The following is a 25,083-nucleotide window of genomic DNA, read 5'->3' on the forward strand; positions in this document are numbered from 1 at the left end:
GTTTTGAGAAAAAAAGATAGGTATAGGTGAAAAGAAATGAAAGTATCGTTGATTTTTTTCCAAAAATATAAAAACGATGTGAAAAGATATCGCTGATATCCTGCAGTTTGATTTTTCCCCGAAAGAAGGCACTTCCAATTTTACAAACAAGGTATTGTGAAGAAAAAAATCATAATATCGTCCGCCACTAATTCGAATCATAAAGTCATGTGGGATTACAGTAGTTTATAACAGTGCATAAAATGAAAAGTTGAAAGTTGAGCTCTGATAGGGATGTCTTTTCGTTTTGTGGGAACGATCTATATCCCATCCACTTCAAGTGGTGGTCATGTCACTCATGTTCACATGGCCGTGTACTAGTAGCGTTGTTACTTTTGTAGTTTCCACAAAATGTAAATTTGACATAAAAGAGCCGCCATGCTTGCGCGACTGTTGCCATGTGTAATTATTTAACACTGTTGGTTGGTGATTCGTCATGATGAATCATTGCACTTATCCGTGCACGGAAGTAAATCGATGGACAATAAAGGTAATGGGAGAAAAGTCTACAAGTTGAGTAAATGTAACTGGGAAGATAGGGGATGACATAAATAAAAAAGTATGCTCGGCCATGGAAATTTGAGAATCGGGCCTGGGGGAAGCTGATGGCACGTGTAGGGCTTTTTCATAATACAGATGTACAGTTGGGGCAGAAAGTTTGCACACACTTGGTAGAAAACAGTTTTCCTCAATATTTTGCTGCTTGGAATAGTTTTGCTAACTTTTTCTCTATGAAGTCCGACAAATTGTATCTTGACTTCATCTGCATAGTGTGTACTCCAATTGAAAATACCCAGATATTTATCATGGTTTCAGATATAATTTCTGAAAAATCATTTTGTGAAAAGTTACATCTAACCCCCCCCCTTATTGTCGTTCAAAAAAACATTGCAGAAAGTGACACTAAGTATTAGGTTTGGAATATGGGGAATTTTATGTAAATATACATATGTCTCTGGGTGTTTTTATTTGACGCATACACCATGTACATTAGGTAGAGACCCATCTTTTCTGTCCTCATGAAAAGAAAACTTAGTAGGAACGAGTGAAGCTGCGAAATTCGAGGAAAACTGTTTTTGTTCTAGCAGGTGTATGTAAACTTTTTCACCCAACTGTATACCTTTCATACTCACACCTCTGGCCTGAGCATTGAACTTGCGCATACATTATTTTATATAGTTGCTTTCTTTTTCACTTTTCCCCCCTTTTCAGTGCTAATGGGTGCACTTCGGTTAGGAAGTCCAAAGTTTCTCATAATTTGCCTTAATTCCTTTCAATTAAGTTTCAGACCACGTATATGTGCGGGGAGATAAAATGGCCCTTTCCCCCGGTCAAAAAGTGTTAGGGGAATCTATACCCCGAGATTTCTGGCCAAGTATATCATGTTTGTGATTATTATGTTGAGCGCGATTGCGTGGCGCTGTCAATCGATCCTATATATATATAGATGTAAAATCTCAAAATGTACCTCCTTATTTTCTCCAAACACCCTTCCACAACCGCGAAATGGAAAGACAATCAAAACGCTGTTGGCAGATAGCGGAATTATCGGCAAATCACGCAAGAGGTCCGACGGCTTGTGCAAAGATGGAGCGATTGCACAAATTGACTGATTGCGCTAACATTTACTGACACCTGACGGGGAAATAACCTTGGTGCGGTTTACAATTGTTGAACGGGGCAGATGCCACTCTGCTTATTATTCGTGAACAGAACAAACAAACGAACACATTACTGCTTTGATTTGCGTTAACTAAAATTAGGAAATTATCAGCCATAATCCCGACTCATACATTTCGATGTTTAATTTGTAGGTCTGGAGCTTGGCGATTGTGAATTCAAAGAGAAAAGAACTGGGGCCTTGTTTCTGGCTCCTCATCACGCGGGGAGACTTGCCCTGGTCTTGCTTGGAAATAGTCCTGAAGGAATCGAAGATGTTGTGCGTCTTGCTAGTCCGACCATCCCTCCCATGACTCGGTCTCCTGTAAGTACAGTACATGGAAATGACAGTCATGAAGCAAGCCAAATTGATGATACATACATTTCTTGGGGGGGGGCTTTACAGACCTTCCCTTTTGGTAACTTTGGTGAGTTTTAGTTCTAATTAGGTGAACATGCCTTGAGCGTTTATAAAGTTCAGGGGGGGGGTAGTTCATAATCGGATCACTCGTAAAAAGGCAAGTTTTGCATTTGGTGCCAAATGTTTTGGCTACCAAGAACTGAACACGGCAAGTCACATACACCCCTCCCTTACATTTACAGCTTGCTTACCCCGCCTCTACTTAATTCAAGATGAAGGTTCCAAATTCAGGTTACACTTCAAGTACTTGACCTTTTTGGTTTCACAGTTCTCGAACCTTGTACCAGACTTCGTCGTGACCGGGCCGTTGTTTGGAGGAAAGGGACCAGGGGGCTACCTGTGCACAGGCCTCTGGGGCAACCAATGGGATTACAGGCCGGAACTCGCTTCCTGTGCATGCTGATTGTCGCTGTACATCATGGTATTCCCCAAACCCTGGAAAGTCATGGAAATGGACAGAAATCATTTCCGACCTTAGAAGGGTCTGATTTTTTAAATTTAAATTGGCAAACGTCAAGATAATGTAGAATTCACGTGCAAGGATCCAATCATTTTAATTTTTTTTTCAAATTCTATATCATCATTTTAGCATTTTGGATATCATTGAATATCGTCCCGTGACGGCCTTATCATGAATGTGATAAGGTGCCAAAGACGTTTTATACTTCTGATCTACATTTTGACGAACTGGTTCACGGAATTTTGAGGGGCCTACATGCAGGTAGTGGGAAAGTCAGGAAATTCCATGTCCTGAAGATGCGGGGATCTTGATACACACGTATTGCTACAGTGATCAGTGCTCATGATATGACAAGGAGACAGCAACAGAAAGCGTCTGTTATCCTGGAGGCTGTCGTTCAAACGCCAGGTGACTGGGGAAGACTTTGTAAAGTGCTGGGGTGTTGTGCGAAAGATATTTGCACCATATGACACCATATCGTGAGTTAATATTTGAAGAAGCTCTGGAGAAACATGCTGGACAGAACCAAGGCTATGGAGTACCGAAGTGAATACGTCACGCGCACAGGGTACACGTAAAAGGCAATTAGCGCGAGAACCTGTACATGAACCAACACGCGCGCGCACTCCATTCGTTTGCTCTACACATTTCGGTTCAAGATGACGTCAAACTTCAGTACTCTATTATAGGTACGACTCTAAAGCAAGAAGAGAAGGGGGATGACAATTTCAAGTTTAGAAATTTACCCCCAAGCACGCCAAGTCTTTGTTTGTTTGGCGGGAATTTTCTTTTCAATCTGCTTGAGCAACTAAAACACTGACGCTTTGAACGGAACGGTTTTGTCTCCCTTTGTCTACAGGCGTAATCCAAGTACTGCTTTAACTATTGAATGCACGTAGTTCGTCCGTGGGGCCTGGTAGCTAAGATGACCTGGTTTCCATTGACAGGCCATTATCACGACAATTTAAAAATAATCAAAATGAAGGGGGAAACGCCCATGTATGACCAAGGGAGGATCGACCACCAACTCTGCAGACTGCTGTTTTGTCTACAATGTCATGCAATGAAAGTGACAGTTAGTGATTCAATTTTTTGAAAGTTCAAGACGTCAAATATCAAATGATAATGTTCTGAACGAAACAACGGCTACTATACGTGTTAACAAGGTAAGTTTAAATGCAGTTAAACCTGTTTTTTTGTGAAGTCGTGTGACGGGATTTTTATAAATGAAACTAATATTTCAACATTGTCTTATTTACTTCTGTGTAGAGTTTGAGCCGTAAATTATGGTTTAGTCGGCGGGCCCACTGTCAGAAGCGCTACAAGCTCCCGAATGGGGGGGGGGGCGAATTTTGAAGAAGGTAATGCCGCATCGTATTGAAGCTGAGATTAGCTCAGGACGAGTGTCCATCGACGCCGTCTTCTGATTCGATTACAGGCGCGAACATTGTCACCAGGAATGACTGGGGACACGCCAACCGGCTCGATCAGGTGTTGACAGGGTGTGATAGACACGGCTTTGGGCGGCTGCCAACTGGAAGTGATTGCCAGTAAGCGAAGGTCTGTGTTAACCTCATCCCGTGCTTTAAAGAATTGTGGTGTACGAGCTACCCATGTGAAATGATGAGCACGTTGTTGAGTAGGAGGTTCATGTTTACACTTGCAATCCTTTCCGTGTCCAAAGTTGCCACGGTATGTGTGTGTGGCTTCATGCAGTTTACCGTGGAAGCCCCGTATGCACAACATTTCATGATGTTGATGGAGCGCTTGAAATGCATACATGAATTTGCTCGCTAATTTTCCTATTTGTTTTTCTATTATGAACGTACATGTACCGCTGGTTGATGAGTAAGATGCCCCTGCGCAAAGCATGGACGAAGATGTGAAAATTAAGATGAACCTTGCTGTGCTGCTGTCAAATGAGCTTACTACTGTGACTTCATTGCGCAGACAAGTAGCAAGCAGACTGTGCATTTCGAGGTTGCTTTATACGGGCTTTGAATGTGTAGAGTAGATCGGTCTTACTGAGCAACAACGGTCAACGTGTTTTCCCAACCAGTAGATAGGCCTATAGTATACAGGATTCAACAAATGACGGTATTTCAATGAAACTCGTTAACTAAAAAATGTACGGGTACATCCTGAGCGATAGTGTTTAAATGGCAGTGTTGAATAATTAGTGTTTTCAATGAAACACGTATACTAGTACATAGTTTTGGTAGGCCTACTCGTGCGTGATTCTTCTAAAATGAATTACAGTTACTCCTAACATCACCAATCAATCAGCAAAAAGAACAGCTCAGATTTTAATCTTTGCCGTAACATATATTTTTTTAGGTATATGAAAGGTTCAGTTCAACAGATACAATCACTAGATTGGATTTAAATCCATGTATTTATGGAGAAGCTGAAGTATGTCAAACCCTTTATGGGTAAATGTGCAATGCTAGAATTGCAAATTTCCCTTGATGAAAGATGTTAAATCTTGACATTCGGCTTGGATAGGGCCTGCCATGCGTTTCCCTTTTCTGACTTTGGGCAGGTGGGCAAACTATACACGTCCAGGCTATATCATTTCACGACGAGACTTGTCATTGACCATATTGCGACAATTGAACACGTTGTCGGCCAAGCCATTTTCCCAGTCGAGTGCGCTGTCGGGGAATGATCCCGCAGTCCTACCGGCTTAACCTGGTTTACCACTCGCTAGTGGCTCAACCAGTTCTAAAAGAATATACACTGGGATTCATACAGTTCTACTTCTGCGTTTAGGGGTTGTTTTCTCCCCACATGTTTTTTTTTTCATTCTTTTTTCTTTTTGTTTGTTTTGTTTTAGGGGTTGTATTTTTTGTTTAGTTTTGTTTTCTTTTCCTTTTGGGGGGGGGGGGTTAAGAATATATCCGTGATCAAAGATATTTTTAGTGATTTTGCATATAGTAAGGCTGTTTGAAATTTCAAATAACGTTTTCTGTTTTTCTCTGTTGTTCAATGAAAAACATTTGATTTTGAAAGCGAAAATTCAAGGCTAAGGTCTAAAACCATGAAAGTTCTGTAAGTCTTTCATGCTTTAATATGGTTGTATACCTATTCCACGTTAATTCCCTTGTTGAGGACAGTAAGCGTTTTTCGAGGTGGGTTGGGTAGTTGTACCTTTGCTTGTTACTCTAAGTAGCTGAACACCTAAGAAACTGAGATAGTAGCTTTGTGGCGAAAGTCAACAACGAGCCCAGGGGCCTGTAGTACTCAATAACTTGTCTTCCTTCCATTTTTCATAGTGGAATGTTTCATACATTTTTGCTATTTGGAAATGATGTTCGCACTCCTGCCCAGGGTGGTGATATTCTAGCAGTTCGTGCAATTAAACACAAATAGTTATCCTCAAACAGAAAGAAGTTTCGGTCCAGCAACCACAACATTTAATATTTTTTTTTACGAAGAAAGAACTTCTGGAGAGCTGACTCATGCATTCTCCCCGTTGTACTTGTGGGATCCGCGCGTTGTCGGGTTGCACCTTGAAATACCGTGGCCATTATGACGTGCATTCGGATACATCGTCGCCTGGGCAACGCCAAGCGACTGTTGCCAGGGCAACTTGTGGTCAAGGAAGGTGACTCGAACAAAAAGAAAGCACAGATGCGAATTCCGTTTTAAGGACGTTTTCCCCCGAAAAAAAGAAGTTTGTCCAAGAGTAAAGGTATTGCAACTAACGCAGCGTGTGTGGAAGAGAGCCGATTTATGTGTGGTTTAATTGCTGTGTGTTGTGAAATGCCTTTTAATTAAGATTTAAGAGGGGCAGGATCTTGTTTCTTGCATTCATTTCTTCAATTTGAACACCCCTTGAAACGCATTCAACTTATGTCTGTCCAGTTACAAATTTGTGGTGATATCTTAAAACGGGACTCTTTCATCTTCTATTCCTTTAATGTTATAGTCTGTTAAATTCATATTGCTTTTTAACTTCTGTACAGTTACGAATAGGCCTAGTGTACAAATTTTGATGTGAGTGATACGATTTATGTTGTGTTATTGTATTGTGTCTTTGGTGCTGGAAGGCTGACTTATAGCCGTTAGTTGTCACATTCACAAGCTTGTTACCAGTAATTCCGGGCGATAGAGCTGTTACCACGTAAGATTTTAATCAAAGTTCTGGAACGAGGTTATAGACGCAAAACAAAGAATATATCAAGAATCAGTGCTTGTCCGAAAGCTGCCAATGTTCACATCGGACGTATAGGCTCACAGGAACCGTATTAACCTAATTGAAGGCATTAATCTGTTTGAAGATACTGTATTGCAATGGAACTGTGAGGGCAACAGCTCGTCTGTTCTATTTTTCTTATTCTATTGACCGCAGTACGGCAAATTGCCCTTGCCAGATTAGCAGAGTATACCGAAAATCCTGGGTTTGCTTCAGAAGTCACACTTCGACAGAGGTGACTTTTAGTAAACCGTCAGTAGGCCTATTGCTCTGTTATACCATCTCACTTTTATCCCGCCAGATATTCTTTGAGGTGGCCAACCATAGTTCATAAATTGAACGAGTCATTGTGACAATGTAATTGTCATTGATTGTCTTTGATTCATCTTCCGTGGGCCACCTGCCACCGCTTCACCCACATCCACCCCGCCCCCCACCCCGAGAACGTTGCCAAAAGGTAACGATGTTTCTGAAAGTCGCTTTTGTTGCAGCATGTTTGGAATTTTGATGGGTTTCAATGATCAGGGGGTTCTCAATATTACAAAAATTACAGTGAAAAGAGCAGACGCACATCGGGTGCCGTTGACATAATTATGGAAAATAATCCAAATATTAAGATGCACTTGAACGTGATAACTGTAACCAACACAAAATTGCCTCATTGCTAACGTTATTGATTGGTTCTCTTGAAAAGCATATTCTTTCATGTGCAAACTGTCCGTCTTCTGACGACAAGCACCCGTCAGTTTCCCATCCATAATAGAGCTAATTAATGTTTCATTGCAGCCGCCATAGATGAAAATATGAGCAGGTATGTACATAAAGCAGCGTGCAGCACTGATCGATCGCGCAGGGCGATCACGTGACCATGGGAGCCGTGCACCTGCGGCATGAATCTGCGAGAGGCAAATACAGCTGCTTTTTTTCTCACCGACCGGATCCGATAATTCCACGGTGCTCTCTGGGTTGGTTGGTCGGGAACAGATCGTTTATTTCCCGTGATTTAACTGCTGCGGCGAGGTGTCCGTGTGTCGACACACGGCAACGACCTGTTGAGCTTTTTGGGCGGGATTGCGGAAGATCGAGAACGGGCGACTGGCCCGACTTGTTTCAGCGTAAACTCGGCACGCACACTCTTTGCCGCGGTTGGTCGTTGGTGCCGCGCATCAGGCAGTGGCTGCCCGTGGTACACGGCAATTGACACAGAGCGTCGTGCCCGCACACGGGTGTAATTATAATCGCCTACATGATAGACATGATGATGCTGTGCGCGCACCTGTGCGATCAGCATAATGACAGAGGGACAACTCGGCAATGATATATCGTACCGACCACTTACATATTCATGAGTGTCTCGTCTCCCAAGCTGGCTCTCTTCGGCTCTCCCCAGCATCTCTTGCCTTCCCCCTCCTCGGCTGAGCCTGCTTTTACCGCGTCCATCGTTGCTGCCGCAGATTGTCATTGTAAAAGCTGCGTTCAAATCCCAAGGGTGCGAGTGGCGATTGTGCTCGGAAACCATGGCAATAATATGATGATCATTCTGCCACGGAGGGATAATTGTCATTTTCATTTTCGACTAGGCGGGCTAGGCCGCAGCGCGCACAAGACAGCCCAAACCTAACAACACTTCGGCACGTAACGGTCATTGGAGTTGGCGAGTTGTTTTTACTGGCGCTTTACTGCTGTTGTAGTAATGGTGACAATGTACGCAAACGGGGATCGTGTTGGATGTGTATTTGAAGATGTTTCTGTGGGAATTCCGCGTACAGATGGGCTGAGATTCGGAGAATAGCTCAAGTATCGACGAAATTGATTCTGCGGGAAGCGTTTAAAATAAGCCCCGAGCTTTGCGACTGCCATCCACTTTGGTGGTCAATTAGTACGATTGCGATGCTGTATTATTTTTTTTATTGCGTCGCCATCTTTGTAGAAAAACGCCACGGAATGTCTTCAGTGAATTCGAAAGCCTCTGTTCAACTTCCAAGGCATGGTCTTCATTCATTCCCATGTCTATAGTGTTTGCGTGATACGGTGAAGGGCGACAGGGGAGAGGTTGTGATTCTGGCATCGCCGCTAGTCTGCAGTTAGATCACTTTTTGTTTGAATCGTACGTCATTTCAGACCCGCTAGAATGCGTTTGTCAGTGTGACTGCTACACGGCCAACCGCCCTTGATGTGAATACATACTGCACTTTCTTCTTCGCCCAGCAGAAGGCATGGCCAACGCCTCTCCCGTCATTTCAAGTTGCATCGGATATAATGTTTGTTGATATTTTTATTGTCGGTACAAGAAGGAGGAAGAGACGCCCCTATGCATTGACTGCTGAACCCAGGACTGGCGTAAAGCGGCACTGAGCAGTCCGCTAGCAGGTATGGCGCGGGGAAAATGCTGCGCGGCCATCCATCTGAAAGAGGACAATGCACGCTTCGTGCTCCTTATCTTGTCCTTGCTTGTCTACATGCTCCTTGGGGCCGAGATCTTCTCACTGATCGAGCACGACCAGGAGCTGCTGGACCGAAAATCTTTCAACGCCACCATGGAAGAATTTAAAGCAAAATATGGCCACCTGATCAATGATTCCGAATTGACGAAAATATTGAAAGTGTACTCCGAAGCCGACAAGAAGGGGTTTCTTGCCACGAAGAGGGATCGATGGGATTTTTCCGGTGCCTTTTATTTTGTGTGCACCGTTATCTCGACAATTGGTAAGTAGAGGGGACTGGCCACCATTACCAGCACATTCCCTACTTAAAAATTGAGTAGTAATAGTAGTACAAAGTAAAAATACCTACCGAAATGGCAAGGCTCGGCGTTACGTTAACCGGTCGCGCGCTTACAAGCCCATAGACACAGCGATCACGCCAAAATGTCTTGTCATCTGTTCACTTGGCAGCATCATAGTTCTGTGAAATCTGAACAAGTCCCAGTTGTAATCAAACCAAGGCGTTTCCAGATTACAATCCCAACTTCTGTGCAGAATTATTTATTTGAGAAAGATGGCATCGGTGCATCTTTTCATCAGATGTACTAACTGGTGAATATGCTTTATGAACTGCGTCTGTGATCAGAGTTTTGGAGATTAAATTTCATCCATATTGGTAATATTTTTCTTAATTTGTTATTTCAGTTGATTTTCTGACTGATACAAAGAGTGAATTTAGGAATTTTCGGAGAAGGGCGACACAAAAAAGTAAAAAGAGTAAAAATTGTTTGACGCGAAGAAGTGTTGCAGTTTCGGACGCTCGGATTAATTCTGGAAAACTGCTGAGCCCTTTCCCCCGTATTCATTTTGAAAGCCTTGGGCATTCCCAGTCGTGCTGGACAAAATGTATATACGTAGTATGAAATTTATGGATCATTGACCTATCAGAATTGAGTCAAGAAAGAAAGAAAGATCAAATTACATCATGTTACAACGGAGGCACTGTGTGTTTATAATAGGATGGATAGAATTGTTAAACTAGTTACTGTTTGCACTGGTACAGGCTGTTGTCTTTTTCAGCGCAACCTCGTAACTCTAGGCAGCATGAAATGTCAATTGTTTGGTCTCGGACCGCCAAGATTTTTTTCTAACTCTTCGTGCAAATTGGCATTGAAATGACATGCGCACGCACAACACTCCCAAAACAAAATGGAACCCTTTAATTCAGAAAAGAAAAGAGGGATTGCACTTGACTTTTTAAGTGGTTCCTTGCCATGTTAAAGGAACGTTTACCGAGTACCATCTGCAAGGGATCTATTGTTCACGTGACACCAAAATCGTAATCCCTGATAGTTCTTGCAGGGAGGACGACGTACATAATGTGTTTAGATAGTAAATCTAACATTTTTTGTTACTTTTGTACAGTCTGTTACGTAACACAGTCTTATTTTTGCCAGTGTTGTGGCAATTTGTATTTATTTTCTGAACCAAGAGTGATTCTTCTGTTGCCGTATTTTAAAGGTTTTTATCAAAATCATTGGAGGGCCCTTATGCTCGCTTGAGGTCGCTGCAGGTTTTTTCCGCCATACTGAGAGCACCGATATTTTGGTCCACGATGTATGTGAAACCTGCCAGTTGGGCACGACCAAACTGACGGAAAAATTCCTGGAGAAGTGCGTTTTTCCCAATCCTTTTGTGTGTGTGTGTGTCATGCGGATTAACAATGACATGCAAAATCGTACGGATCATGAGGGCGTGCAGCAGAGCGTGCCCGCCTGGCTGAAGTTGCTATATAGACGATTATCACAGATGACCATTAGGCTAGTGGCACGGAATCGGTCCGTTTTTTAATCGTTTCCTTCGTTTGTCTGTCGAAACACGCCTCAAGGAGCTCTCCATTCCCCATAGCGGTTCCTATGCTGGTTAGTTCTGTCAGTACCGGCTCTTCAACATGAAGATGTTTCTAGGTAACATGCGAGCAACACGGGCTTTGTGTCAGCAACGTATTCTGTATATGTGTCTGTGTACGGAAATAAAAATTAACGGAACAGTATGAAATTGTTGAGGAAGGTACCTTAACAACGTATTTCCTGAAGTGAATCCAAGCCATGTGTTTGTGTAATTGAGAAGTGACATCGAACATCGCCATGTATCCTTGTTTAAATAGCCCATGAAACAGTTAAATGTTGCTTCGAATAGCCAGCACAGGTCTCTTGCTTCAGTTTTGCTCTACCGACGTCGTGTACATCATGTCAAGTGTTGGCAAAAACGGTGATTTGTGCAGTGGCACTAACCGTGTTAAAGCATGCTGTAATGTATGTATGGTAGCACCTGGCGTAAAAGTCATGGGCAGACAAATCGAGACTGGCTGTGTTGCCTTGCGCGTCGCGTGTATCGCCCAGTACGTCGCTATACCAAACACCGCTATACCGAACATTCGGCTGTACCGAACATCGTCCTTGGCTTCCAATAAAATTTGTACACAGAACCTACCGAACACTATTCAGTTGCCGTTTGCAATTCCCGAACGTCAACATGATAAAACAGTTGGTGTTTTTATGTTGGACAGTGACAAGTGGGCATTATTTCCCCAAGGATTAGAAGGGAAAGCCACCAGTTTTCAACGGTATTCTATATAGGTACAGAATTGCAAAATATAGTTGGCAATTTTGTTTTTCAGGTATGGTGACGTAAATCATATATGCATTGTTGCATGTAGCCGTTTGACACCGAAGTAGTAGGCTATTTAGGATACCATTGTGTAATCATGTACTTTTGTTTATTTAGACACAGCAATGTCAGCTATTGTTCTAACGTACAACATACTCTGCAACATATGGATACACTGATTGCGTTACTGGATAGGCTTGTGAAACAGGTGGAATTGTAAAGAAATGAAACTGGCAAAAAACCTGCGATACTTCTCCCAGAACTTCCCTCATTGGGGCGGAAACTTAGTCCAATTGCACCTAAAAGCCTGATTCCATACCCGGTACCCATGATATCTCTCTGGTGTGTTCTTATTTTGTTTTTGTTTTACTCTCCCTAGGACATGTATTTAATTCTATGTGTAACCTCTTCACTTGGCCTAATGAGCACCATCTTATTTGCATAACTGGGGTTGCTAAAAATAGACCACTAATTTTGATGAAGGTCCTCTCTTGATGGGAGCAAAACGAAAATATAAAACGAAACGTCAGTGGTATTAAATAATAAGTGGATGCATACATCTTTGATGTGAGTGGTGCATGCAAGATGCGTGTCATCATTATTGTATGTATAGGAAGACTCGAAGAGACGAATTGGAATAGTGTACATATTGCACCGCCCGATTCGACGGTGGTGATTTCTTGCTATTCGATTTCTTTAATTACCGTCGTGTTTGAGGAACTCAGCGCCCCGTTTGTACAAGAACGGATTATGCAAACATTGCAGCAGGCCGGCGCGAGCCAGCGCCGGGCTATGCGTAGGAAGCGGTGGCATATGAGCAGGGTGCAGGCAAGAGTGGCCCCGCATGTGCTCTTGGCCCTGCGCAAGATGGCCGCCGTCACTCTTAATCAACAAACACCTTACGCGTACATTCCCATGTCTCCTTGGAGACGGATTAGTGACTCCTTCTTTAAATATGCCATTTCTCCTCCCTTCGTTTCTTGATAAACATCGCTTGCGTGACGTAACTTGCCTCTCGGTGGTCTACCGTGCCCTTCCGTTCTATTCAAAACATTTCTTTAACAACTGCCCCAAATATCACGGAGAGAGAATTAAAAAAAAAACGGCGCACAAATAACACTTTTGCCAGTTCGTGGGGCCAATTACGTTCGCACAAAGTAACGGCACATTTAGCATTACATTAAAGAGGAAAAATATTCATTTGTTATTCCTACAGCAAGTTGTACACCTGCAATATGCATTGATATGTAAATCCGAGGTAAGGATTAATGGAGCTTTACTTGGGAATTTTCTAAGGTCAGCGGAGTGAAAAAGGGGTGCTCTGAAAAAAATACGACTTGGAAGTTATAACCATTAAGATTATAACAATGTTTCCGAATCTCTGTTCATGTATTCACAAGTTTGTCGGCTCTACCATGTGTGAATAAAATACTTCACGGTTTTTGTCTCTGAACGGGACAAAATGTCGGGTGTTGAGGCTTGCAGTTGTGCGTGCAATTTGCAATGTTTGTTCTCTGTGTAGTTTTTTGGTACATTCGTTTTCTTATTCAACAACAAGGGATGTTGCTAATAGTAAATGTTGGTTAGCCCGCCAAAATAGCTGTTGTTGAGGTCATTATGGCGTCAGAATTAAATTTGGACCCTGTATGTTTTTGCTGTGAAGCTTAGCTTCTGACGTTTGACAGAGTTTGTAGTTCCGCCCATAAAGACTTGTCATATTGTCTCTCGTGGTCATGTTAGTTCCATCATTTGGGTTTGCAAGACATCTCTCATTTCTTTCCTGGTGTAGGAGTAAATTTGTATGAGTAGGTCTATTAGTTTATAGTTGTGTGTGTTTCATACCAGTTTAGTAAACGCTTTATGACTTCTGCGATAGTTTTAAATCCATACGCCCTTGTCAGCGTGCGGCATTTCCAATAGCTCATCGCATGTAGATCTACAAACGAATGCACATAAAATTCCAGCCCATTCCCGTGCTCGGTTTCTGGCCAGCCGAGTCATTAAAAGGCTTGGACATCTCCCTGGAGCCCCTGACAGAAAGCTGTTAAGGCTGGTAAGCCAGTCCATCAGGGGAGTTTCCCGCAGAGCTTGGCCCATCTGCTATCACTCGCTCACCCTCGCTTCATCCAGCGGCCTCCGTAGCTCCGTACAGTAAAACTCTCGTTGGAGTCCCCACGCACAGCTAGCTGCAGAAGACCCGGGGTCCACGTTACCAGGTGTTTTACCTCAGCCAGTGCATGCAAACCAGAGGGGGAGGCCTCATTTCCCACTTTTTTGTACCCCCAGTTTAAAGTTTTTGTTCTAATCCCTGCCCGTGGTAATTGCTGGATGTGTGTGTTTCAATACCTCAGCTTTTTAGAGGGTCAAAGATATGTAATTCAAGTTTGCAGGTGGCAAGGTATTTTTTTTACTTTGTTGAAGTTGTAAACTTTCGAAAGAATACTCGAGGTGGTGTGGTTCGAGTCTCCACTTTTACAGTGGTTTTTTCTGCCCAACAAACCTGCATCGTAGCAAAATATCTTCAACCGTCCTCTCCGATTTAAAAGAAGCTATAACAACTATAGCAATCTGAAGTATTGCATGATGGCTATTGCATGGGGGGATGGGCGATACAGCTCAAGTCTGTGAGCCTTGAAATATTTTAGCAACAAAAAAGTAGTAATATTCATTTTGTATATAGTCAAGGTATGTTAAACTTTGCCTTAATAAAAAATGCCCCAATGACGCTACAAAGTGTTTCAGTACACTTCCGTATCTCCAGAGGAAGGTGACCAATATCCCGCCCTATAATTTTCAAGACTGGCAGTTCAAAACAGGGGCCGCTGTGCCATAGCTTCTTCCCCCATACCACGGCATTCGTATAGCGCTCATTTCGGAGGCTTCTTGCGTGTATGGTTCTCTCACTCTTCGGGCAGGGCGCGTTTGTGCTTTGAATAATCCAGTGAATTACCGTTCACAGTCTCTCGGAGCTTGCATGAAAGCTCTCTTAGGCCAAGCGCTGAACATCATTATCTCGTGGAAACCACCCACACTCGGGTGCAAGTTGTTCATAATTTATGTTTAAATGGGGGAATTACTAAAACCAATTAGCTCGGGCAATTACGATGCTTTGCTACTGAATGTAATTATTAATGGGTTCATATGAATTATTCTGGCAATTTGGAGTCGCTTTCAGCATGTCAATTTGGAAAATGTTCATTACGTGAGTGGATGTGATGTTTCCATGGGGTTTAATTCCATCGGTTACAGGCGGGAATCATGTTCCCCATATGGTATATTTTCTGACGAGGTCTTAGCAGGCCGGTATAGCCGAAACGGAAAGTTTGCCTGTTCTCGATAGAATAGAACAAACTTGATACATGTATACAGTTAATGGGATGAAGGCGCGGACCCTCAAAACAAAACATGATCGCGTGTAATTTGCCGTTGGGAGTAGGCAAATTAGCGTTGGCATGACGATGAAGAATTTATGCGGATCCATGGCAACTGACTTTGCGTGGGATGGACTGGCCGCGGTTGTCATGCCATCGTGAATTCATGGCCTTGGTCCGTTTAGCTTTTGCAATTTCTCTTTTCGTTTTTTTCTTTTTTGCTCAAACGAGGAGTTTATGCTGCTATAGTTCCGATCCCCTCCCTTGGCAAGAAAATGTGAAGTAAGGTTATAAGTTTCAGATTCCCGATGATATCAGTTTTCATCGATGAAAAGAACCGATGACTGTTTCTCAATTTACTCTGGGTCTTTAAAGCATATTACCGATTCTGCGAGAAAGCCCTCAGAGCGGGCATTTCGTCACTGCAGATGTTGGCAATGTAGTACCTGTTGGCGCAAGAGGCTACATTGATTGCTAACTGGTGACACTCGATACTCGGCGCTTTAACCAGTGTCCCTCCAAATTAATGCGCGGCGGCGAGGCTCCTCTGATGCGCGGGTCTTCTAATGCCAACCAAATCTCTTGAAACCCCAAAGCGACGCTGCCGAGGGCGAAAAGAAAGCAAGCCCCCTACCCACACGCTGTGGCAGTTGCAGTGAAATAAACATCTACGTGTATACCGCTGTCTTCATTGTCATTCACACACTAACATAATCACAGGATGTGAAAGTGTGGTATACAAGATACTGTTTTAAAAATGTGTTGCCTTTTGTAGTTCATAATTGCAGATGAACATTTGTCATGTGCGAATCTCTGAATTACGCCCCTGCTTACAATAATGAAAGGAAAATGCATGCTAAATACCACAAAATAATATTGAAAACTGTACTGAAATAATTAAGCAGGTCGTGGTATACAAGACCCTTTCCATTCTTAATTGGCTTTTGTTTTGTACTCGCCAGTGTCACGCACCAGATCAGATTTCTATTTCTCCTGTAAAACTCCAATGATAAACCGATGTCAGCCGTCCGATTGTGTTCGTTCATCAACACTTCGTGATCTGTAACGGAAACCACACCGCTTCCCTCCCCTGTCTTTTCTCTCCTGTCGAATGTTCGTGTTGGGCATTCGATGTTAACTTCCAATTGTCGCGAGACACTGAACAATGAAGCAGTGCGCGGAGTGGCATTGCGTCAGTAACACGGAAGTAATCATGCATTGTTTCTGGTTGTTTTCCTTTTCAACAGAGGGACACGTATATAGTAAAAGACATTTCCCTGCGCTCTGTAAGTGCAGTTACTTTGTCCTCGTACCCAAACTGCCTAGGATGGCACCACATTATTCAGGTGACGGCCGGATGATTTGCCTTGCATGCAAGTTGCTCTTTTGTAATACTTTGTGATGCTTGAAAGCAATGTTAATTTGTGTGCAAGTAAGCTATAGAGATTAAGAATGATAAAGATTTTTATCCTTTAACTGTTTAATGTTAGATGCTCACCTTTTAAAATTTGTCTTCAAACCTGAAGAAAGACCCAAAAACCTGACCAGCACTGCCACCTATTTGTTTGATTCTTCTTTGGGGGGAGGGATACGTTACATTGTTTTCTTCCTGTGTGCTTTTCTAAACCCATGTGCCCTATATTCACGTTGAATTAATGATGAGCGCAGCTCTTCAGCATGGAAATAGCCAAACTGAAGGTAAAAATTCTCTATCATCCGCTTGAAAAAAACGTCCATGAATATATTGTACCGAGCAACCACAGTTGCTCGGAGCAACATATACGGCGATATTTAGCTAGTGTGGTTCAGCTTTCAATAGTGACTGCTTTTAGTGCTTGTAAAGGATCGTCATTAATGCAGTTTACATCTGCAGGTCAGATCATTTATTTTTACCGAAACATTGGCCGTGTTTAGCCACTTTATGGAGTGTAGACGGATGTCCTAATACCTAAGGGAAACACCTGTCTGAAAATGTTTTTACTTGTGGGTGTCAAGAGGTCGTCTCGCAACCTCTGTCAGCGCACGACAACTTTCAACACCGTTTACTTTCAAAAATAAGGCATTTAAACAGCAGTTTCCACCCACTAACCCCACAAAAAGGGTCTTTATATTTAGAGTATAGAATCATAACGAGGAGTGACTTCAATATTTAGTAGTTTTTGCAGTTATCTGGTGACGTCCCTCTGACCTACTATCACATCGGTGGCGGAGGTTGTTTTACAACACAAGATACTCGATCTGAAATTATGCATCTCGTACATCTTGTTATGCGGGATTGTGGCGGTTGCGGGACATCGTGCCTGAAATCATCATATGGTACATATCCCCCGAACATTGGCTTGCCGGATTGATTTCGCTGGAAATGTCAGCTCTAATTCACTAGCGAAGATGGGGGAGAACGGGGAAGAAGTAATGGGCAGGCTGCAGCAAGGTGAACCAAATAATTTGTCTGCTCTGGGAAGTGAGCAAACAAATCCTGCTCGTCGGGATGGAAATCAATTTCCCTTCAAACACATCGGTTTCCCCCCCCCCACCCGCTTTTACCCGAACATATACGGACTCAAGATGTTGCAAGTAAGAGGAGCGTGTTATAAGCATATTTGTATCAGTTGGTGTCCATGTGGGCCAACAAGTCAGTCGATGTTGTGCGACGGAAAGCTGGTATGAAGACAAAGTTGAATTGAAACCGCCACTGAGAACGTGAACATTTAAAGAAAAGAGCAAAACACTAGCAGTAAAAACTTCCATTTGAAGAACTTTAAAAACATAAAAGTAAATCAGTACGAAACTTTGAGGATTAGATGCGCTAAGGATTCAAAGAAACAGGGCTGAGATGAACATTGTCTCATTTTTAATGCATACCTACAAAGAGAACAAATACTGAAATGAATGCATTGAATGTGAATGTGTGGATACGTGCTTTTGCAATCAAGCAGCGCGCATTTGATATTGTTTCAACGAAACCCAATGTCGATTAAGCCATATGGCCAATGACGAATCTCAATCTCTGATTCCCCTGCCTTGTTTATCGTCTATTTCTTGGTAACGTACACGATCCTACCCACTAAGGATTCCTATGTCACCCAGGCCCGAGGGACGGGGGTGGATCACAGCAGTCCCCAGTACAAAGACACACATGGTGCTTTTCTGTTTTACCAACGTGGGGTCCGCGGAGGTTATAAGCCAGCCAGATAACGCCAAGTTGAGTGCAGTCACGATCCGCCACTTCGGATCGGGTTGCCTTCTTGCCTTTGTGGTCACGATTTTGCGCGCGCCGACCGACGCCAAATCTCATTACCTGGGTGCATCACGTTTTCTTTTCTTCTTAGCCCCACAGCAGCCCAGTTACCGGAGCATTTTAAACAATGTTCCAGATGCATGTACACCTAACAGAGCCATATGTGGGAAATCAAAAATTGACTACGATGGTCATCTTGCGCCGTCTTGTATATCCATTAAGAAATGAGACCGAGGGGTACCCCCAACATATCCAATCGCCATACACGCTCTAGACTATTGTTACCTAACACCCCCCCCAGATGTCTGAAAGGAATTCCTCGGTTTCCAGTGAGACAATGACCAACACAAATCAGGGGGGTCTCTCTCTTCATGTTTCGTCTTGAATGCCTGGTTCAAGAGACTTTTTAACAGCGTTTTTCACCAGCAAGGAAATGTGTAAAATGTGCGTATTCGTAATCTGTCTTTGAAGATCGTTTTGTTTGTTTTTGTAATTTGGTTTTGCCTGTGGCGGCTGTTAATCCGAGTCAAGAAATATTTTGCAATAGGGTCATAGTTACCGCCCTCTGTCTAAGTGAATGAAATTAAAAGCTTTCCATCAATTGCCAGTCTGATTATGAGCACACATATCCACACGCGCTGAAGTTCCATCGTTCACGTCAATATGCATACTTATAGCAATCTGTAGGCGTCCAAGGTCGTCGCTGACACGGACTTTCTCGCCATACGGGTGTTTACAGCGGTGCTGTCAGTTTCATCCCGAATCGCCGTCGCCATCTTGTTTCGCTTGATTTCTTTCGCTTCCTTGTGCGCGTACATTGTGTATTCGCTCGGGCGAGCACTGCCCAACCGGCGCCGCACGTCGACTGACTACATGCAGGGCGCCCGGCGCTCTCCGACATGGGTACAATTACCCGTTTTACTGGTTTTTGCATTTGGTTTCCTGTCACCCCCCCCCCCCCCGCCTTTGTGCTCAGTGTCAAATTAGCTATCCGCCTGTATCCAGGCGGGAAGAAAATCGACCCCAAATTACAACAAATTTCCTTGTGAGAGTTCTGAAGTTGTCAGTCACTATGTGACTTTGGATAAACGGGTCATGTTTTGGAACCTGTTTTCCCAATACACCGATGCATTGTCATGAAGCCATTGCTCTCTTCTGAACAATTACTGTATCCGAAATATCACCCCAAAGTGAAGACATTACCTTCCAATCTGTCATCACAGTGCATTCAAGTCCAAGGGAATCCCAACAAGCTGATCAGGCAGAACTGTCAGCATTTGCCGCCAGGTATTTCGTGTGCAGTGGCAGAATGTGTCCTTCCTGATATTGAAGAATGTGGACAAAATGTGATCGAAATGGCTGCAACGATGCTGTCTCCTGCAAGAATGCTCTAAACCCTTTCGGCATACTTTTATCCTTGGTGTGCAATTCTTCCGTATAGAGTGATAAAGAGCGAGGCAAGGCTCTTTCGGTGGGGTAGGGTGAGGAATTTTTGCGATTTAAAAGAAATGTGCAAATGTTGTGAATGTTGGAGATGACGAATGTAATGATGCAATCACCCTTGTGACAGAATCTGCCTTACAATACGGGAGATTCACAGTAGTGCGCCTCCACGAGTTTGCAACGCGTTGACCAATCACCATGCGCGAAATCTGTCGACCCAATGCGTGCTTGGGAGGGGTCGACAAATTTCGCACGTTGCAATTGGCCAACGCGTTGCAAACTGTTGGAGGCGCACTGTTGTGAATCGCCCGCATTGAAAAATCGGTTACAAACTACATCATTCCGCCATTGTAAAGAAAAAAAAAGGAGCTTGTGTCTGTGATGTAGCCGTGTACTTTCGAGGTGAAAGGAGTAGTCTATGCTTCAACTTGTCAATTTGGAAGATGTATTTCATAAAGAGCAAAATAATTGGTCCATCGATTATCATGGAGAGGAATAACGAATCATCTTATTTTTCAAATACTCGATTGCTTCAAAATATGACTGTCCTATACACATGTATGCCCCTTTTTTCGGACAGACTGCCATAGTTAGTCGATGCATATTATTTTGGGTGTAGCCCCTGCCTTATATTTATTAGTCTATTTTTAACACATTGTGTCCTTGTATTTACTACAGTCTATTGTTAACATGTCGTTATCCGGTATGCTACAGGGGCACACTCGAAATAATGCTCCTAATATTAGTATAAACTACTTGTGTTTTACTTATTTTCTAGAAGTGCTTGTATAGGATCTTTCAGAATATACAATTTAAGGCTCGACGCTTTTCACGCAACAGTTTTTTTTTTTCTCCTGGAAGAAGGCGATGAAGTGAAATCACTCCCCTACCTGCAGAACTGCAGTTGGTATACATTCAAAACAGTGCAAAGCAATGTCGAGTTGATGGTGTCTAAAATACGTTTGGCGTCGAGTTGGCCCTCGTTAAACTTTATTCCGAATCGAACGAGCAGTTATTTTTGGACTACATTATAGACTTTTATTTTCAGAGACCTTAATTAAAGGAACAACAGATTCAGTGGGCACGTAGACCCAAAGGGAAACCAGCCACCCAATACGTTGACGTTTGAGTTTCCTCAACTATGTGCGTACTAAAATATCCAAGGTTGCATGAAGTGACTTTAGTCAGCGCAGTTACAACGAGCTGCTTATGTATGTATGCATGCGTGCCTTGCCGGCAAAAGCGACATATGGTTTTTAATCACATTCGTTCGTATCCGTGTTTAAGCTGTGACCTTTGTGCATGTTTATTAGTTTCCCAAGCAAAAATTAAGCGCATTGAGCATGATTGTCAATGGTGGCTCTCTACTGCTTTATTTAGCCTCCATAGCAAAACTGCAGCCTCGTCAGTGTCGATCACATTCCAGTTCGGTCATCAGTGCACAAAGGAAAAACGGGTATCGGCAAGATAAAAAGAACTTCACTATTTGAACTGAATGATACTTTATCAGCGACAATCTACATTCATTGCAGAATCTTTTTCAACAGACGGGTCCGAACAACTGCGATTCATTTAATCGCCGAAATTCCCATTCTGCTACGCCCCCTCTCTGATTGGCCCTCAGCTACGTGAGTCAAATTCAATGCACGCGACCTTTTAGACAGGGACGGGCATTCGGGGCTATTTCTGTTGATTATTCAGATGCAGACACCGCGCAGCATGACTTGTGGGGTTTTTTGGTGATTCATTTATTATTTATCATGTCATAATAGACCTTTCATCTTATGAAGGTACTTATCTTTGCCTCGAGCTCTGTGTGTGTCGCAAGAGCGAACTGGCTAGGGATGGGAAGGCAGTTCACCTTAAACCACACTGCACGTGAAGTCGAGTCTCGTGAAATTATCTTTTGAAATTTCATAATATGCAAAGCACGAGCATATAGTAATCCTTATCGTCATTCCACCACTCAATTTTTCCTAAAAACGAATCATTCTGCTAATTGTAAATTCGACGCTTCGAACATTTGTATTATGAGGGACTGGGCCTGCTATTTCTTCGATTAGGGCCTACGCAGTTGATTCTTCCAACATTGTAAAAACCCGTTTCCTAAAAAACAAATTTCCTAAAAGATAGAGAGAGAGAAACAGAGTAAGGCAAGTAGAGGAACAACAGATCTGTGTTTTTTTTCTCTCTCTAAAATCTGAATATTTTTGTGAAAAACGTGCAGCAGAGAGCGACAGAGCAGACACGAGACATTTTAAACTCCCCTTCTGATGCTCATTAGAACTGACTCGGTCTAGAGCTTGGCTTGATAGAATCAGAACTCGCGACACCCTCTCCTGCGTGTGTGAACACATGCCGTGCATGACTGAGCGGCCTGAAACAAAATAATGACCGATGAAATTAATTACGTGCGTCAACCACAGTATGGGGTTCTAATCCACATCCATCCTCTGATTAAGTACATGTATTGTACGTTTTCTGTGGTATAATTGCTATTTCGTAGCCCGATTTAATGAACCTGCTAGTCGTTAAGAGTGGCTCTACGAAATACGTGCCTCTTTATGCTTAGACAATGTACATGGTATATTGCGTCTTGATTTCCTGTATTGGAGAATGTCTTTCCATTTTCTGGTTTGCCTTTCTGTTGTTCGCAGTAATTTATGATGATTACATTTTCACATATTTGAACGAGGCAGTACCGTGAATATCAATTGGCTCTTGAGAAATTTATTTGCTTTGCCCATCACATGTCATCTCGACTCGTATTAAATACTTGCCCAAGAAGTTTCCATTGTGGTGGTGACTTTCGTTAAAGAAATGATGAAAGAAAACTACCAGAGAGTGTCGGCTTTTGTCTACAGTTTATTTACTGTGTGTTCTATTCAAGCAGGAAGTCGAGCCATCTTCATATCGCATTGATGGCCCTGTCCTGCCTGTTACATTATGACAGCAACAGCTCTTTTATAATCCAAAATTAACGCTTATAGTTTAAAACACTTTCAACACATTTACTGACATGTTTAGGTAGTTTACACCGAAATGCATTCAGGAATGTGTTTAGATGGTAAGCGCTATGGTACGCGTTTGCTGTAGGAAATCCGCTTCTTTAGCAGTGAAACACTTTCTTAACGCATTTCATTTCAGTGTAAGTATCTAAATATGTCGTGGATTGAACGTATTAAAAAGCGGGTGCAAAGCTGTCAAAGTAACGTTTCAACTCGAAGCAGCTGTTTTGTACAGTTATCGAACGTTTTCCAAATGATGTGTGTTTTTTAAATGTTTGAAGAGTTTTAGTGTCCTGTGGGATTATGATATCAAGCTGTGGAAGGGAAAATGAATCAATGTTTTCTGCACTATACCTGTTTTATCCACGGAACATTTTTATTATATTTAAGTCAACATTGCGTCACACTCGCAATGGAGAAAATACACACACGCAAAGTAATGAACCATCGCTGAGGATGTTTGTTTATCATACGATGTTGAATAATTTTAAAGACTTGCATTTTCCTGAATTCAAATTATTCTGAAACCCTTGCCCTTCGAATCAAAGTGTTTGTCGGAAAGCATGTATGTCAAAGCACGGTGTATGTGATAGACAAACGCATCCTTCCCAGAAATTATAGACCACATCCTGGATGTTTATGTATTATTCATCTGAGACAGCGCACACATTACGCACTGTATAAGGGCCAATAATGCCTCTCAAACAATTATGGCTTCTATGACAACAGTTTAAAAAGGTGCAATTCATTATTATATAGGATGGTTTCTAAGTAGACCAATGGACTGTTCACATTAACGTGCAGCGTACTTGTCAGCGTGGTGGCTAATCCGTCCGGGGTAATTCTTGTGTGAAATCAACAGGAAATTGGCAGAATATTACACGACAATTTCTAAAGCCAGGCGACACGAAATACTTCTTAATTAGAAATTGTATAAAAATCTGCAGTTCAGCGTGAAAACGTCGGCAAAATTTACTCTGAAGGTTAGGCTGAATTAAACTCAGTGGAAGTTAGGAGTGATTAAAACGCTGTCATGAAATAGAGAGAAACGGGGAAAATGAAATCCAAAAATAGTATGTTGAACTTTTAAGAGTTTGCATGTACTAGAAATACACTGTGACCACCAGGGAAGATACATACAAGCCCATAACGGGACAGCCCGCAGTACAAGACGATCAAGGCCTCGCAAACCTGCCTGTACTCCTGGGCATGCGCTTCCCCAGAGGAACTAATTCAGAGCCGGCTTTTTGTCCCGGCTGAAAGAAAATCGAAGACGACTGAAACTGCGATAAACTCGGGGTCACTGTATGATGATGTGGCCCCGAGTGGAATACATGCATGAACCCTGACAACATTCTGCGTTATTGAGGAAATCGATGCCAACTCGAGTGTCCCGAAGAGTATGCCTTCCTATAAACGTTGCAACCTTTTAGTCTAGCTTTTGCAATTCGCATTCAGATGAGAAAGAGAAAGTGCAGTCATTTAGTTACCCTGCAACCTTCTCTCTTCCTCTTTTTTTCATGTTGTAAAGAGGCTGCGATTCGAGCTGTCTCAACATTTTGAAATTGAAAATAGAGGAAGGAATTTTCGAAACAGCAATAACTACTGCATAGAGTTAGCCGCATTCATCGTGTAAGAGGAAAACTTTTGGAAAAAAAACACCATTTACTGTCTTCGTCGTGTTGAAATTGGGCATCATGCTCCAATTGTCATGGTTTCTGTCCTGGTCGTCGTAGCTATTTTGTACGGTGTTTTCAGTTGGGTTCATGCTCTTCTGTATTCATGCAATTACTATTAAAAACAATGCAGGCACAAATTTTGCATACGGATTCCTACAGATAGCTGAATGGGCATCCCACGCGGTAGCGTACGTCGTCATCACATTGAAGGCAGCGTTTTATTATAGATTCTGTAACGAGTGTCCTTGTCATCGGTAAGCTTTTTTGCTTAGTATTTTGGCGGGGAGAGCTGTGAAGTCTTTGACACGGCTCAGTCCTCAACGACTGAATCACCTTCATTGAAGATCTCTTCGCGTGCTCTTCCCCGCTTTCCCGGATGGGACAAATAGCGTATACCTTGGATAGTTAGTTTCTTCGATCCTAGGTGGGTCACTCGGTGGTCACCGATGCGACACTGATAGTTTTTTTCCAGTG

At 42.7% G+C, this 25,083-nt stretch overlaps 2 protein-coding genes and 1 long non-coding RNA gene across 3 annotated transcripts in view; 2 read left to right on the forward strand and 1 right to left on the reverse strand.

Annotated features, from left to right (window-relative positions):
• LOC110981419 (uncharacterized) overlaps positions 1-3,823 on the forward strand; it is a 75,571-nt gene extending 71,748 nt beyond the window's left edge. Inside the window, exons 28-29 of the mRNA XM_022238982.2 lie at positions 1,854-2,023; positions 2,388-3,823. Coding sequence (XP_022094674.2) covers positions 1,854-2,023; positions 2,388-2,522 — 305 coding nt within the window. The 3' untranslated portion in view covers positions 2,523-3,823. The remainder of the gene's footprint in view (positions 1-1,853; positions 2,024-2,387) is intronic.
• Positions 1,886-8,241, reverse strand: LOC147800336 (uncharacterized). The gene is made up of 3 exons (XR_015427854.1): positions 8,117-8,241; positions 2,372-2,554; positions 1,886-2,021 (listed from the first exon to the last, which is right to left on the reverse strand). It is a non-coding gene; the product is annotated as an uncharacterized LOC147800336 (long non-coding RNA).
• LOC110981420 (potassium channel, subfamily K, member 13-like) overlaps positions 4,146-25,083 on the forward strand; it is a 38,478-nt gene continuing 17,540 nt past the window's right edge. The window contains exon 1 of the mRNA XM_022238984.2: positions 4,146-9,483. Coding sequence (XP_022094676.1) covers positions 9,150-9,483 — 334 coding nt within the window. The 5' untranslated portion in view covers positions 4,146-9,149. The remainder of the gene's footprint in view (positions 9,484-25,083) is intronic.

This window comes from Acanthaster planci, linkage group LG01 (genome assembly GCF_054643075.1).
Source record: "Acanthaster planci isolate LZ-2023a linkage group LG01, COTS_SCS, whole genome shotgun sequence".
NCBI lineage: Eukaryota > Metazoa > Echinodermata > Asteroidea > Valvatida > Acanthasteridae > Acanthaster > Acanthaster planci.